At 41.5% G+C, this 17,902-nt stretch overlaps 1 protein-coding gene across 1 annotated transcript; it reads right to left on the reverse strand.

The window, feature by feature from the left end:
- Nucleotides 1–8,520: 8,520 nt before the first annotated feature.
- Nucleotides 8,521–9,446, reverse strand: LOC118760902 (spore wall protein 2-like). Its single transcript, XM_036498515.1, has one exon. The coding sequence runs from the start codon at nt 9,444–9,446 to the stop codon at nt 8,700–8,702; it is 747 nt and encodes a 248-aa protein (XP_036354408.1). The 3' UTR covers nt 8,521–8,699.
- Between the last annotated feature and the right edge of the window lie 8,456 nt (nt 9,447–17,902).

Here is a 17,902-nt window from a genome sequence, read left to right on the forward strand (position 1 = left end):
TCTTGTGTAAGCCCAGTACTTATTCTATCGGTCTGTTTTGCCGAACCGCTAAGTGACGGGGACGTAAACACACCAGCATCGGTTGTCAAGCAATGCTAGGGGGACAAACACAGACACACAAACACACACATACATACATATATATATACATATATACGACAGGCTTCTTTCAGTTTCCGTCTACCAAATCCACTCACAAGGCATTGGTCGGCCCGGGGCTATAACAGAAGACACTTGCCCAAGATGCCACGCAGTGGGGATGAACCCGGAACCATGTGGTTGGTTAGCAAGCTACTTACCACACAGCCACTCCTGCGCCTATGCTACTTTTTCCAGCAGATCGAGCGATCGCATGCATCTTTCTCGATGTATTCCGGCGTAGCTGTTCTTTCGCTTCAGACCAGCCCTGACCGAGCAATCCCAAGACTAAGGCATTCCCGTTTTATTTAAGAGTATGTAGAACTACATTATCTAATGTGTTCTTTCATTATGATTTCAAGGAGATTTGGCTGCAATTTCTAGCACACTGGACGACTATTTAGAGGCTTATTCTTTCATCCAACTGTTCTGCGATCCAAGACGATCCATTTGTGACTGTCTTTTACTCAGACATGGTGTAACTATGACTTCATCATCATCCCTTGTGTTTTTATTTTTAAAAATTTTATGGTGGTTTGGCGTAATTTAAGGGTGAGTTCACAGTTAGGATCTTTTCGGTTTGAACGGCAGTTTTTTAAAATAATTTCCACGTAACTAAACACTTTTAAACTTCGTATACTGGTAGAATGTGTTTATAAAACATCTTTTTCTCTTGGCTTTATTGAGAAAATTCTATAGTTTGTAAGATATTTGTTGTTTTTTTTTCTTCAATTTCTGCAATTTCAACCAATCAATGACCGTCTATTGAGGTGAAAACATTCTGTGCCGTATGAAAATGCTCCTCGTTTAAGAAACAGATTGGGTTTATTTACATTTCTGAAGAAAAAAATATACCCTTCCCCCCACCCCTAACCCTAACTCTAACCATAACCCTAAAATAGATTGAAATGCAATAGATCGATACTAGGGTCATAATTATGGGTAACTATTTCATATGACACCGCTAGAAAAAACTGCCGTTCAAACCGAAGTGATCCCTCAGTTATTCCTGGCCAAGTTTTTGATAGGGGTTTCGAGTGAGATTATCTAGATAGGAAAAGGGAGGACAAATCGTTAGGTTTAATTAAACATGAACGTTTTCGAAATTTCTAAATTTGTTCAAATCGTAGCAAACAATATGTCTGTAGAGTTGTCTCCATTGCTTTAATGCAATAGTCGGTGCATAAACGACGATAACATTTTCACTAGTTTTATACCCCGAACAATAACATGCAGTTCGACGATATATATGTAGTGGATCTTGCAAACATGAAGTGGATTCGATCCACCATAGCCAAATTTAAACTCTGCAACAGAACTTTTCCCACAGTGGAACAATGGTTTTTCTTTGACAGCAGTTTTACATTTTCCAGATGCCTTTAGCTAGGCCGAAATAATGTCTTCGCCACTTGACCCACCCTTTCTAACTCCTTATACTTTACCAAAAGCTAGAATAGAGATAACAAGATCACCAACTAAATCTATTGTTCTCAATGACATGTCTATCCTTCTGGATAGTTATAAAAGCAAGAACACCCCAAGCAAAAATCAGTCGCTGACGACTCGAGTCCAGTTACATGGTGACGACTCAACCAGGTAGTCACTTGGCGACAACGGAGTGAGGTGGCTCGTGACGACTCAACCAGTTACTAACTTCGGTGACAACGAAGTCTGGCTGACCAGTTAGAACCGTGGTCAGAGGGAGAAATGAAGTTTACTGTCAGCAACTGTGAGACAACACCCTACAACTCTCACTAGCTTCAATTCTGTTCTCTTACAACACCATTCTATCTCTCTCTGTAATTACTACTAACCAATGAAGAGGGCACAAACACAAACTTTCCTTCGCATGCTTTTGGATTTATCATAAGCTGCTCGTCGATGTATGGTTTTTTCAACGTAACGGTAAATAAATATTTCCTTAAAAACTTCATGCATTGTCCATCTTTCACATCTTACAACTTGCCGTTATAGCAACAGATTTTTATCGTCACAACTGCTGACTCCGACATTTCGTATTATTGTTTACTAATCAACATTTAACCGTTACATATATATTCTTTTACTCTTTTATATATTTCAGCCCTGCAGCTGTGGCCATGCTGGGACTCCGCCAGTGTAATCACCTTTTAATTGGCCGATTCTATGTGATTGGCTTTTGGTGAAATAGGGAATTCGATCCCGCTGCCTTCTTTTGAGTTTCCTGCCTTGATATTTGTTCATCTGGGACCTTGATTAGCAAGAAGTCATGTTGTTTCTTAAAAAGATCTACCCCCGCTCCATGGAGATCCCTCAGCTGCAGGCCCTTGAATCCCAAGCTTTTGCAGCACGTGGTTCTCGCCTTAGATGAAGCAACTGGGACTTTGGGAACAGTGCAGTGATGTCCAATTCGAGGTCTAGTATAACTCTCAATTTTTAAATTTGGAGCCAGTCCCTCCAGTATCTCCCACACATAATATCACTACATACCTCTCCCGTCTTTGCTCCAGGGAGTAGAGTCGTAGCATCAGGAGGCTCCTTGACTGCTTGTACTACTTTTGTATCGTCGGCATAGCTAGTAAGTGTGATTGCAACTGATGGCATCTCTGAAAGAGACATCATGAACAGCAGCGGCCCCGATACAGTTCTCTGGGGCACACCACTTTCTATTACTGTCTCCGTGTAGAGGGCTCCGTTGGCTGCTGTCTTTTAAGAAGTCATGCAGCCACTATCCGACGTTCCCAGTTATGCTGAGTCTCCGTAGTTTGTGATATATCACCCCATGATCAACCTTGCCCTTATTAGAGGCCTTTGCAAAGTGGGTCGTTTCTCCGAGTTTGATTGATGGTTCTCTTCTGGATGTATCATGTGGGGCTGGTCGGTACACAATCTGGGTCTTCCTAGATTTGACAGTGAGACAAAGGGCGCTGTATGCTCGCTTGAAGGCGTTCAGGATCTGCTAAAGGTTTCCACCCGAAAGAATTTTTTCAGCCAATGGTTTTAAGCGATTGTTCATAATCCGAGCAAGTACCTTGCCAGCAGTTGCCAACAAGGAGATTCCTCAGCAATTTCCGTATTCAGATCATTCTCTCTTCCTCTTTTAGATAGTCACGTTGGTGAGGAGCTGGTACAGTTGATAATGGAATAGGCTTCCGCCGATTTTGTAAATCTCAGAGGGGATCCCGTCCAGCCAGCGGCCTTGTTGTCCTTCAGGGAGATGATGGTCTGTTTCACTTCAGCAATGGTTGGTAACTTGCTTAAGGAATCTAAGACGTCACTGTCAAATGTGGTATCTTGATTAAGCAGATCTTCGAAGTGTTCTCCCCACCTCGCGTTGATCTCGGCATTTTTCTTGAGGATCGTTGATCTGTCCTTACTTTTCAGTGGGGCTTGACCACTGGCAGATGGTCCGAAGATTGCCTTCGTGGCATTAAAGTAGCCTCTGGTGTTGTTGGTATCTACAAGTTGTTGGATTTCTTTTGCTTTGTCCCTCCACCATTCGTTTTTCAGGTTTTGAGTGGTTTTCTGAACTTCGGCTTCGTATTCTTGATATTGCTTGTGTTTTGCAGTGGATCTCTGGTCATTCTGGGAGGCGATGAAGGCTTTTCTTTTTACATCGGTAAGTTGTTTGAGTTGCTCATCATTTTCATTGAACTAATCTTGATGTTTCTTGGACTTGAATCCGATGGTTTCTTTGCAGGTGTCCACAATGGCGGTTTTCAGTTGGTTTCAGTGTTCCCCAATGGGTAACAACGGTTTCACTTCCTGCTGTAATAGTTTTTCAAGTAGTGTTAGACAGAGTTCCACTACTTTCTCGAAGTCTTGAAGGGTTTCAACATTGATATTTTGGTTTCGCTGTTTTCTCTTGGGTCGGATCATCATTCCCATGATTGATGGAAACAGTCAATGGTCTGTCCAACATACATCGGCACCTATGATTGCAGTTGTCTCCATGACATCTTGTTGGTCTCTGGCATTACAATGACATAATCGATCAGTTGACAATGTTTGGAACGTGGATGTTGCTAGCTAGACTTTGTGTTTGGCTTTCTGGCGAAATAAGATGTTAGTGATTACCAGGTCATGTTCTGCACATTTTGCCATAAGGAGTGTTCCATTTGCGGTGATTTTGCCAACCCTTATCTTCCCGATGGTGCCTTTCCAGAGGTTGTGATCTCTTCCAACTCTGACATTGAAGTCTCCTAGTAAAATGATTTTGTCACTTTTGGGGATGGACGAGAGAATGTTGTCGAGGTGGGCATAGAAATCCTCCTTCACTTCATTTTTCCCGGTTGACTGTTCGGTGAGTTTGTGTAGACAATTCTTGATGGCAAAATTCACTCCGTGGACTCTTGATTGTTTCGGATCTAGCCCATTCCAGAAAAAAGTATATTGGCCTTATTCTTCCCTCAGTCGACCCTCTCCAGCTCTGTCGATCATACTCAGAGCGACGATGTCAAAAAAAAAAAAAAAAAAAAACGCGCCCGGATAACCGATAATGGTAAAATCAACAGAATATTAACGGAATAAACAGGGCCTCTTATGACTAGATACCTAATAAAATGTGTAATTTTAGGAACAAATGCCCCCTAAATTACCGATGTCTAAATAAGGATATTAAATATTTAAGTGCACTGTAAAAACACACGAGGGTGTCTATTACTACATAGGTGCTTTCGCAACGAAATTCAAGGAATACATGATCTTATTCACTCTTTAAAAAAATACACTGCCTGTCATTGGCCAAGTTCATCTCGGATTTCATAGGGAATAATATAAACTATTCTATCTCGTGGTCTATTATAGGCAGTGCTCTTCCATATAGAGGAGACGGTGGGAATTGCAATTTGTTCTTAATGGAGGCATTTGAATTACGTAATTGCAAATCAAACCGAATAAACTTACCTGGGTATAAATAAAATCAATGCCTAGGTTATATTATTACTGGTCCTTCGTCTTCTTTCTTCATTTACCACCTATGTAATATACTGAGTACGCTTTTACTAATTTGAAATCCTTAATATAATCCTTAATTATTGCACCTAACGTGATTTAATTTAATCTCATATTATAAAAGAGAAGCTGGTCACTATTTGTCTGACCGTAACAACATCTGTGTAGAGAGAAAGGGAAGAAGTGGTGGAGAAAAAGTTATTGTTCGGAGAGATACAGCGTGAGAGAGAGAAAGAGTGTGGTGTGTGTGTGAGTGTGTGTGCGTGTGCGTGTGCGTGCGTGTGCGTGTGCGTGCGTGTGTGTGTATGTGTGTAAGAAAGAGAGAGAGACAGTGAATGATAGATAAGTAGGTAGTGTTGTCACCTTGGTAACTAACAAGTTTTGATTAAAACTGTAGGAATTTTAGGTGCAAGTCTGTCAACACAACACAACACAGGAAAAAAACTATATGTAGTAACGATCGGTTTTTTAAAAATTCATTTTAAACGTAGTAAATCTGGTATTTCTCGAAAGGAACAGAGAGGCAGATAATTTGGTTATAAACTATATATAATATTACTTTGCACTCAGTTGACGTCCTCTCAATATCTGTTCTAGTAAAATTATCACGCATCCCTACTACAGTCTGGCTACCAAATAAACTTGATAAGCAGCAATAATATTCCCTAAGCTAGGTTCTTATACATACATACACAACACAACTTTGCTAAGTATAGTAATGATAGGAATTTGAATGGGGATCAGTTTATTTTTTTGCAAATATAACTTGCAACTGTTAATCTTTGGATATGGAACTATTTATTAGGCAAAAGAAAGACCGTTTGGTAGTATTATGTTACAAAAACAACTGCCTACCTACTCGAGCTGTCGCACTGGTACGACAGAATAAGAAGGTAAGCTATCTTGTTTGAAAATACACAGAAACCTTCCTTTTGCTCTCCAAAGTACAGCTGAAAGCAGCGACCATAGATACATGAAATGGGATTTTCATTAGATGAGAAAAGGCATTTGGCACAAAATGTGTTGCTTTTAAAATTTGAGGACATGGTAGAGACAAGTTCATTTAGTACATCGCACGCCAGCCCACAGACTATTCTTGCAGGATATGAAGCAAATAAGCAATTGGGTCATTGTAAAAGACAACGTGACAGCATTGACTCCTTTGCTTGTGGTTATTTTGGCAGCGTGGAGGCGCAATGGCCCAGTGGTTAGGGCAGCGGACTCGCGGTCATAGGATCGCGGTTTCGATTCCCAGACCGGACGTTGTGAGTGTTTATTGAGCGAAAACACCTAAAGCTCCACGAGGCTCCGGCAGGGGATGGTGGTGATCCCTGCTGTACTCTTTCACCACAACTTTCTCTCACTTTTACTTCCTGTTTCTGTTGTACCTGTATTTCAAGAGGCCGGCCTTGTCACTCTCTGTGTCACGCTGAATATCCCCCGAGAACTACGTTAAGAGTGCACATGTCTGTGGAGTGCTCAGCCACTTACACGTTAATTTCACGAGCAGGCTGTTCCGTTGATCCTACGACCGCTTGCCCGCGATCCTACGACCGCTTGTCCGCTGCCCTAACCACTGGGCCATTACGCCTCCACTTAGCAAGAGTATAATACTCAAGCTAAATTGCTCTCCTCTTTTTTGGTAAATCGGCGCCAACTTCTATTTTCCTTCCTCTTCCCTCTTCACGCCGCCGAAGGAGAAGCAACACCTTTACGCGAGGGACAATGCAACCTTTACAGTTTCTATTTTGCCTTGACCTTCTTGCTCTCTCTCCCTATCTTGCTCTTGCTCTCTCTCTCTCTCTCCACTCTCTCTCTCCACTCTCTCTCTCCACTTTTTCTCTCTCTCCACTCTCTCTCTCTCTCCACTCTCTCTCTCTTCTCTCCACTCTCTCTCTCTCTCTCCACTCTCCCTCTCTCTCTAGTAGTCACAGAGATGAAACTAACTACTAATTTTCATATAGAATGGACTGGAGATATATTGGGTTGTCCGGAAAGTTCGTGCCGATTTTTAAAGGAAAGAAAAAGGGTCAATAAATACTTGCCATTAATTTTTAGTCAACCAAATATGAACCGTTTTGTTGCACAATCATCTCCATCCTTCCTTTAACTTGAAAATACCCTCTTCCCAGAATTGTGGTGGTTTCATGGCAAAGAATTCATCAAGGTATCTTTTTACGTCATCCAAGGAATTGAAATTTTTACCATTAAGACTATTCTGCAGAGACTTGAATAAGTGGAAATCCGAAGGAGCAATATCTGGTGGATATGGGGGTGGGGTAATATATCTCAGCCGAGCTGCAGCAATTTTTGTCTGGTTCCCAAAGCATCAAGTGCCGAAAATGAACTTTCTTGTCTTCCATTTACAGAATTACACAGGTTATAGGAACATAAACCTTCTTCCAGAGCTTAAACTGTGCTCTAAATGGAGGTGTAATCAAATCCCATTTTATGGACTCAACAATGTTCTCAAATAAGTCGAAAGGCAAGCTACTATAAACCGGCACGAACTTTCCGGACAACCCCAAACAAATAACTAATGTACACAAACAAGCATAAAATATTATTTTCCATATTCAAATGACTAACATTAGAACCATCACATAAATAAACGGCCATCTTAATAATTACTTAATATTAAGGTGGCGAGCGGGCAGAATCGTTAGCACGCCGAACGGAATGCTTAGCGCCATTTCGTTCGTCTTCACGTTCTGATTTCAAGTTCTGCCGTGGTCGACTTTACCTTTCATCCTTTCATGGTCGTTAAAGTAAGTACCAGTGAAATACTGGGGTCGATGTAAGCGACTAGTCCCCATCCCCAAAATTTCAGGCCTTGTGTCTTTAGTAGAAAGGATTATTATTATCATTATTAATTAATTAATTATTTTGTCTTTGGTCAATAACTGTTATTTCCTATTTGCTTCTATTTAGAAATCAAAGGAAATGACTACTATTCCCTTCAAACATTGCTTTTGTGACCTGGACATCAATGCCTTGAAACTGACCTATTTTCCATTACACTTCAGACAGATTCAGCACTGAGTTGCTGAAGCAGAAATATCGTTATAGCAAATATTCTGTTCAATACCACAGATTTGCTGACCAGTTGCTTGACCGTAACCACTTGAGCAGGTCCCTTAGTGGCTGACAATATGTATATCTCTGATGATTAGCAAGAATAGTGGCGGAACATTATAGCCATGTGTTGTGGGTGATTCTTTGGGATTTGAATAAACGCAAGAAAAGCAAAATTTGAAGGAAATCTTAGCCATTTTTCGTACTTTTTAAGGATACGAAAATAGGAAATAACAATTGCTACCCAGGGGCAAAAATCGTTTTACGGTGTTTATCGTTAATTCATTATGCATGCAGTAAATTTTAGCTTTTAACTAGAAGGATGAATTTTATAGTATTATTTATTTGTTTTATTTTGTTTATTCAATATATATATATTTTTTTCTTTGCCCTGACCACCTCATTTTGAATCGCTGTTCAAATTTCCTGCAGAAATCACAGATCATGCTATATCGAAGGTGAGAACGATTGGCAGCTCGGTTTTTTGTAGCAGACGTAGATTGTTGACGTGTTAGAGCGGTCGTAGCCACTGGAATATTCACAGTAGGGCGGTGTCATTTCGCTGACACAAATCCTGCCTGAGCTGTCTCGGTTGATACTAACTTGGCTAAATACTGCTGACTGTTCACAGGAACACATGGAACATACTGAACACGAACACGAACACGAAGGCGTCGACAAAGGAGACATATATGAATATCCTGACAAGCAGCTACAATAAGATATTGTCGAAGAATACAAGGGCGAGGAACTTCTGTCCCTTTCCTCCTTTTCAGCTTTTTTGCGCTCCTCTGAAGTATCACTTTCACCATCTTTTGAACCACGCCTTTTGCCGTCTTTGCGGCGTGATTTGCTGTCTTCGCGCCCTTTGCCGTCTTCGCGCCCTTTGCGCCCTTTGCGCGCCCTTTGCGGCCTTTGCGCCCTTTGCGACCCTTGCGTCCTTTGCGACCCTTTTTCCCACTTTTCCCACTTTTCCCTTCGCCTGTACCTTCTTCGCCTGAACCTTCTTCGCCTGAACCTTCTTCGCCTGAACCGTATTCATCGCTTGAACCGTATTCACCGCTTTCACCTGAAGAACCACTCCCGTCTTCATCTGAAGAACCGCTTGCGCCTTCCTCCTCCTCATCCTCCCCCTCCCCCCCAGGTCCTAGTTCGCCCCTCGATTTCTGTTTTCTGCGTCTCTTTGAACTACGCTTTCTAGCACGTTTAGAACTTTTGTCCGTCCCCGAACCTGAACTTTCATCGCTGCCTTCCTCGTCTGTGAGTTGCGATTCGTCAACACTTCCTTCATCCGACGCCATTATGCCCCTGCCCTTCTTGCCTCTGCCTCTCCTTTTCTTTTTGCGTTTCTTGTCTGCAGAGCTGTCGACGGAAGCCGAGTCAGAAGCCTTCTTTCTCCCTTTCTTTTTCCTCCTCTTCTCCGCCAGTTTCTTTCTCCTTCTTTCTTCTTTCTCTTTCTCCTCTTTCTTTGCTGCCTTTTCTTTATCTTCCTGTCTTCTCATCATCAATTCGAACTTGTCCGGTACATAAACTTCCTCTTCCGGCATCTCTTCGTATGCGATACTCTGTTTGAAAAGTGGACATTCTTTTTTCGCAACACCGAACGGTGTACATTTTGTATAGTCCATGTAAAGATTGAACAACTGCCTTTCATTGTTTTTGGCCACGGTGCGTGCATAGTAGGTTTTCCAGTGGTTGTAAGCTGCATAGTCGAAGGCCTCTTGTAACTGGGTTAAGTATTTGATACGGCATCGCCGATACTGTCAAAACAAAACAAAAAAATAATAATAATAATAAAATCATTAAAAAATGAACTGTGTAGTAAGTAGCTTGCTAACCAACCACATGGTTCCGGGTTCAGTCCCACTGCGTGGCATCTGGGGGGCAAGTGTCTTCTGCTATAGCCCCGGGCCGACCAATGCCTTGTGAGTGGATTTGGTAGACGGAAACTGAAAGAAACCCTCGTATAATGTGTATATATATATATAGGCGAAGGAGTGGCTGTGTGGTACGTAGCTTGCTAACCAACCACATGGTTCCGGGTTCATCCCACTGCGTGGCATCTTGAGCAAGTGTCTTCTGCTATAGCCCCGGGCCGACCAATGCCTTGTGAGTGGATTTGGTAGACGGAAACTGAAAGAAGCCTGTCGTATATATATATATATATATACATGTAGGAGTGGCTGTGTGGTAAGTAGCTTGCTAACCAACCACATGGTTACGGGTTCAGTCCCACTGCGTGACATCTTGAGCAAGTGTCTTCTGCTATAGCCCCGGCCGACCAATGCCTTGTGAGTGGATTTGGTAGACGAAACTGAAAGAAGCCTGTCGTATATATGTATATATATATATACATGTAGGAGTGGCTGAGTGGTAAGTAGCTTGCTAATCAACCACATGGTTCCGGTTCAGTCCCACTGCGTGGTATCTTGGGCAAGTGTCTTCTGCTATAGCCCCGGGCCGACCAATGCCTTGGTGTGATTTGGTAGACGGAAAGTGAAAGAAGCCTGTCGTATATATGTATAATATATATATATATATATATAATATATATATCTATATATATATATATATATATATATATTATGTATGTGTGTGGTGTTGGTGTGTCTGTGTTTGTCCCCCTAGCATTGCTTGACAACCGATGCTGGTGTGTTTACGTCCCCGTCACTTAGCGGTTCGGCAAAAGAGACCGATAGAATAAGTACTGGGCTTACAAAGAATAAGTCCCGGGGTCGATTTGCTCGACTATAAAGGCGGTGCTCCAGCATGGCCGCAGTCAAATGACTGAAACAAGTAAAAGAGTAAAAGAGTAAAAGAGTAAATAAATGATGGCTGATCTATTACAAGTTCCTTTTTATATATTTACAAAAAAAAAGCCTCTTGCAGCAGGCGTAGGTGTGCTTGTCAACCACATGGTTCTGGGTTCAGTCCCACTGCTCGCCATCTTGGGCAAGTGTGTTATATGAGAGGATTTATGAGAGGGTTTGGTAGAGGGAAACTGAAGGAAGCCCTACACTTTTTACCGTCGGTGAATGATTTCCTTTTTGATTTTCAATTGCGTCTAGCCACCTTAATTATTTTATGTGTGAGTGTTTGTGCCTGTATATATATGTATGTATGTATGTATGTATGTATGTATGTATGTATGTATGTATGTATGTATGTATGCATGCATGCATGCATGTATGTATGTATGTATGTATGTATGTATGTATTTATGTATGTATGTATGTATATATATATGTATGTTTGTATATGTGTATATATATATACACATATATACATACATCGTAGCTTAGTTTTTCCTTGGGGCTGGCCGGATCGGAGCGATCTCAAGATTAATCTGCCGAAATTGCTAGGATGATCCGGTTCTTGACTGAAGATTGAAGGCTTCGAATGTCCCGTCCGTGTTTTTTGTATCGTCTTCTAAATGTTTTACGTTCTTGTCCCAGTTTGTATTTTTCTACATAATATATATATATATATATATATATATATATATATATATATGAGACCAAAGTGTACGTACGCCGCTTTATATTTTTATATACTAAAAACAATGGGACAAGAACGCAAAACATCCAGACAGTTAGGTGAAACAGAAAAGGGACAACAAAGCATCCAAGCAGACGATACAAAGAAAACAAGGACGGGTCATTCGGAGTTTTCTATCCTCAGTCGAGTTCCAAAATGTCTTTGCAATTTCGGCTGGTTATACTCGAGATTGCTCCAATCTGGCCAGCCCCAAGGAAAAACTAAGCTAAGAGCATTAGATTCCTTGGAAGAAAGCAGCGAATGTATACGAAAACAAGGACGGAAAAAAACGGAGAATGTTACACAAATACAAATGCAAATAACAGGTCATAGCAACAGGTGTCTTTCGACTAAGGGTGAGTTAAATTAAGCTGGCGTGTGTGGAAGTAAAGCCTTCAGGTAGGGACATAATATTTCACAGGGAGGAATATAGATGTTGTACGGATGGTGGTCGAACCAAGAAAGGAAGATCAGGCTTGGCCGAACACTGGTCACGTGGCGAGAGAAGAGAGAGAGGTAGAGGCAGAGGGATAGAAGACTTAAGGAGGGGCGGGGAGAAAAGGGGACACAGTGAAGTAAAAAGAGGAGGGAAAGTGAGCATGAAGAGAAGACGAGGAAATGTGAGAGAGGGGAACGAAGGAACGAAGAGTAGAATGAACGAAGTAAGCGTGAAAGGGCTGATAGAAAGAAGGAAAGAAAAAAGAATAAAAGAATAGTCGTACAAGACTTAGATAAATATATTACTTAAAGAGACCAAAGTGTACGTACGCCGCTCTACATTTTTTATATATAGAAAAGTGGAGGCGCAATGGCCCAGTGGTTAGGGCAGCGGACTCGCGGTCATAGGATCGCGGTTTCGATTCCCAGACCGGCCGTTGTGAGTGTTTATTGAGCGAAAACACCTAAAGCTCCACGAGGCTCCGGCAGGGGATGGTGGTGATCCCTGCTGTACTCTTTCACCACAACTTCTCTCACTCCCTACTTCCTCCTGTTTCTGTTGTACCTGTATTTCAAAGGGCCGGCCTTGTCACTCTCTGTGTCACGCTGGATATCCCCGAGAACTACGTTAAGGGTATACGTGTCTGTGGAGTGCTCAGCCACTTGCACGTTAATTTCACGAGCAGGCTGTTCCATTGATTCGGATCAACCGGAACCCTCGTCGTCGGAACCGACGGAGTGCTTCCATATATAGAAAAAATGGGATAAGAACGCAAAACATCCGGACAAATAGGTGAAACAAAAAAAGGGACAACAAAACATCCAGACATGCGATACAAAGAAAACAAGGACGGGTCGTCCCTAAAGTGACTAAGGGCACTAATCAGCGGCAGCATTGCTAGAAATAAGAGTCAGAACAACTCAATATCCACAGCAAGCACTTGTCTGACAAAAGAATAAGACTGACAAGGGAGGCAAGTTCCCTACAGCCTGCAGATATAGCCAGACCATCGATGATTTTGTATTTTGATGCTCATGTATGTTAATACTCATCAGTGGTTCCTATCGCGCCTTGGGTTAAACTCAGCTCACCTTGTCAGCCGACAAATCGAGCTGAATATAATCAGTATTATATACATATAGGCGCAGGAGTGGCTGTGTGGTAAGTAGCTTGCTTACCAACCACATGGTTCCGGGTTCAGTCCCACTGCGTGGCATCTTGGGCAAGTGTTTTCTACTATAGCCTCGGGCCGACCAAAGCCTTGTGAGAGGATTTGGTAGACGGAAACTGAAAGAAGCCCATCATGTATATGTACATATATGCATGCTTGTGTCTGTTTGTGTGTCTGTGTTTGTCCCCCTAGCATTGCTTGACAACCTATGCTGGTGTGTTTATGTCCCCGTTACTTAGCGGTTCGGCAAAAGAGACCGATAGAATAAGTACTGGGCTTACAAAAGAATAAGTCCCGGGGTCGAGTTGCTCGACTAAAGGCGGTGATCCAGCATGGCCGCAGTCAAATGACTGAAACAAGTAAAAGAATATAGAATAAGGCTGCGAGCTGGCAGAACCGTTATCATACCGGGCGAAATGCTAAGCGGTATTTCGTCTGCCGTTACGTTCTGAGTTCAAATTCCGCCGAGGTCGACTTTGCCTTTCATCCTTTCGGGGTCGATAAATTAAGTACCAGTTACGCACCGGGGTCGATGTAATCGACTTAATCCGTTTGTCTGTCCTTGTTTGTCCCCTCTGTGTTTAGCCCCTTGTGGGTAGTAAAGAAATAAGGTATTTTGTCTGCCTCTACGTTCTGAGTTCAAATTCCGCCGAGGTCGACTTTGCCTTTCGTCCTTTCGGGGTCGATAAATTAAGTACCAGTTACGCACTGGGATCGATGTAATCGACTTAATCCGTTTGTCTGTCCTTGTTTGTCCCCTCTGTGTTTAGCCCCTTGTGGGTAGTAAAGAAATAGGTATTATATATATATAGGATGTTCCCAGAGAAGCACTCGACCCGATTACAGGGCCATCAACACAGTCGGGTTCCAGGCCAAAGAGACCGATAGAATAAGTACTAGGCTTACAAAGTAAAAGTCCTGGGGTCGATTTGCTCGACTAAAGGCGGTGCTCCAGCATAACCAATCACATGACTGAAACAAGTAAAAGAGTATATATATATAATATATATATATATATATACACACACACACACATATATAGCACCAGGTGGTGCTATTAAGTTAGACATGGCCTGGGCCAATAATGGCCGAAACCTATCAAAGTATCAAAGTATATAATATATATATTATATATATATATATATTATATATATATATACACAAATATATGACGGGCTCCTTTCAGTATCCGTCTACCAAATCCACTCACAAGGCTTTGGTCGGTCTGAGGCTATAGTGGAAGACACTTGCCCAAGATGCCACACAGTAGGACTGAACCCGGAACTATGTGGTGGTAAGCAAGCTACTTACCACACAGCCACTCCTACGCCTATATATATCTATCTATCTATATTATATATATATATATATATATATATATATATATATATATATATATACTACATACATATATATATATATATATATATATATATAGAGAGAGAGAGAGAGAGATTTGGCTTTTATACGTACATAGACATGTGCATGTGTGTGCATATGTGTATACGTGTGTGTGCGCGTGTGTGTGTACGTGCACGCAGATGTGTTGGGTCGGTGTGATGTTGGGAAGTTCGCGCGCGCAAATCACGTTTGTGTGGGTAAATGAATGGTTTTGTAGGGGATACGCAATGATGCGGGGGTCGGTCTGGGCTGTGTGTGGTGGGCATCGATCGTTAGGAATCCCGTTCTTGCTTGTGGAGGAGCCAGTGTTGAGGTGGTGTGAAAAAAGGAGGGAAGGAAGGAAGAAGGAAAGGAAGAAAGGAAGGAGGAAGGAAAGAAAGAAAGGAAAGAAATAAAGAAAGAAAGAAAGGATGAAAGGAGGAAGGAAGGAAGGAAGGAAGAAAGAAAGAAAGAAAGGAAGGAAGGAAGGAAGAAAGAAAGGAAAGAAATAAAGAAGGAAGGAAGGAAGGAAGAAAGAAAGGAAAGAAATAAAGAAATAAAGAAAGAAAGGAAGGAGGAAGGAAAGAAATAAAGGAAGGAAGGAAGGGAGGAGGAAGAAAGAAAGAAAGGAAGGAAGGAAGGAGGAAGGAAAGAGAGAAAGAAAGGAAGGAAGAAAGGAGGGAAGAAAAAGAAAGAAAGGAAGGAAGGAAGGAAGGAAGGAAGGAGGAAGGAAAGAAAGAAAGGAAGGAAGGAAGAAGGAAGGAAGGAAGGAAAGAAAGAAAGAAAGAAAGAAAGGAAGGAAGAAGGAAATACATAAAGAAAGAAAGGACGAAAGAAAGGAAGGAAGGAAGGAAGGAGAAAGAAAGAAAGGAAGGAAGGAAGGAAGGAGGAAGGAAAGAAAGAAAGAAAGAAAGGAAGGAAGGAGGAAGGAAGGAAGGAGGAAGGAAATAAATAGATGAATAAAGAAAGAAAGAAAGAAAGAAAGAAAGAAAGGAGGAAAGAAAGAAAGGAAGAAAGAAAGAAATAAAGAAAGGAAGGAAGGAAGAAGGAAGAAGGAAAGGAAGAAAGGAAGGAGGAAGGAAAGAAAGAAAGGAAAGAAATAAAGAAATAAAGAAAGGAAGAAAGGAGGAAGGAAGGAAGGAAGGAAGAAAGAAAGGAAAGAAATAAAGAAATAAAGAAGGAAGGAAAGAAAGAAAGAAAGGAAGGAAGGAAGAAAGAAAGAAAGGAAGGAAGGAAGGAAGGAAGGAAGAAAGGAAGGAAGAAAGGAAGGAAGGAAGGAAGGAGGAAGGAAAGAAAGAAAAAAGAAAGAAGGAAGGAAGGAAGGAGAAAGAAAGGAAGAAATAAAGAAATAAAGGAAGGAGGAAGGAAGGAAGGAAGGAAAAGAAAGAAAGAAAGAAGAAAGAAGAAAGAAAGAAGGAAAAGAAAAGGAAGGAAGAAAGGAAGGAAGAAGAGGGAAGGAAAGAAAAAAGAAAGGAGGAAGGAAGGCAGAAAAGAAAGGAAAGAAATAAAGAAATAAGAAAGAAAGGAAGAGAAGGAAAGAAATAAGGAAGGAAGGAAGGAAGGAAGAAAGAAAGAAAGGAAGGAAGGAAGGAGAAGGAAAGAGAGAAAGAAGGAAAGGAAGGAAGAAGGAGGGAAGAAAAGAAAGAAAGGAAGGAAGGAAGGAAGAAGGAGGAAGAAAAGAAAGAAAGGAAGGAAGGAAGAAGGAAGGAAGGGAGGAAAGAAGAAAGAAAGAAAGAAAGGAAGGAGGAAAGAACTACATAAAGAAAAAAGAAAGGAAGGAAGAAAGGAAGGAGGGAAAGAATGAAGGAGAAAAGAAAAGCAAGGAAGGAAGGAAGGAGGAAGGAAAGAAAGAAAGAAAGAAAGGAAGAAGAGGAAGGATAAATAAAGAATAAAGAAAGAAGAAGGAAAGAAAGAAAGAAGAAGAAGAAAGAGGAAAGAAAAGAAAGGAGGAAAGAAAAAAGGAGGAAAGAAGAAATAAAGGAAGGAAGGAAGGAAGAAGAAGAAGAAGGAAGAAGGAAGGAAAGAAAGAAAGAAAGAAAGAAAGAAAGAAAGAAAGAAAGAAAGAAAGAAAGAAAGAAAGGTGGGAAGGAAGGAAGGAAGGAGAAAGAAAGAAAGGAAGGAAGGAAGGAAGGAAGGAAGGAAGGAAGGAAGGAAAGAAAGAAAAAAGAAAGAAAGGAGGAAGGAAATAAAGAAGGAAAGAGAGAAAGAAAGAAAGAAAGGAAAGGAGGAGAAAGAAAGAAAGAAAGAAAGAAAGAAAAGGAAGAAGGAAGATAGAAATATTAGAAAGAAAGAGTAAGAGGGGTAGAGAGATGTCATTGCATATTTAACCTTTTCATATCATATCAATAGTGTCTTTGTTGAGTGTTGTGTCTGTCCCTGGCGGTGCCATACATGGATTCCTCCTCGGGAGGGAACCAAGGTATTTTGTTGCCTGATGGGAATAAATAATGATATACAATTGAAACAAGCGTCGAAATAAACTGCTGAATGTGTAGGAGGCGCAGAGTGGCTGTGTGGTAAGTAGCTTGCTTACCAACCACATGTTCCGGTTCAGTCCCACTGCGGTGCACCTTGGGGCAAGTTTCTTCTGCTATAGCCCCCGGGCCGACCAGTGCCTTGTGAGTGGATTTGGTTAGACGGAAACTGAAAGAAGCCTGTCGTATATATGTATTATATATATATATATATATATATATATATTATATATATATATATATATATATTATATATATCTCTATATATATATATATATTATATAGATATATATATATATTATCAATGTTGGAGTGGCTGTGTGGTAATAGCTTGCTAACCAACCACATGGTTTCCGGGGTCGATGTGTTCGACTAAAGGTGGTGCTCCAGCATGGCCGCAGTCAAATGACTGAAACAAGTAAATGAGTAAAAGAGTATGCATGTGTGTGTGTGTGTGTGTGTGCGTGTGCGGTTTGTCTGTGTAAGATGTGGCTGTGGTGGTAAGTAGCTTGTTTACCAGCCACATGGTTCCGGGTTCAGTCCCACTGCGTGGCACCTTGGGCAAGCGTTTTCTACTATAGCTTTGGACCGACCAAAGCCTTGGGTGAGTGTATTTGGTAGACGAACTGGGAGAAGCCCGTCGTATATTGTGTGCGTGCGTTGTGTGGTGCGTGTGTATTGTTTGCGTTTGTGTTTGTTCTCCACCACCGCTTGACAACCGGTGTTGGTGTTTTATGTCCTCGTGACTTAGATGTT

This window comes from Octopus sinensis, unplaced genomic scaffold, assembly GCF_006345805.1.
Source record: "Octopus sinensis unplaced genomic scaffold, ASM634580v1 Contig01451, whole genome shotgun sequence".
NCBI classification, from domain to species: Eukaryota; Metazoa; Mollusca; class Cephalopoda; order Octopoda; family Octopodidae; genus Octopus; species Octopus sinensis.

Excerpts from the sequence above, each read along its gene's own strand:
- LOC118760902 (XM_036498515.1), bottom strand. The coding sequence starts at position 9,446 with ATGGCGTCGGATGAAGGAAGTGTTGACGAATCGCAACTCACAGACGAG.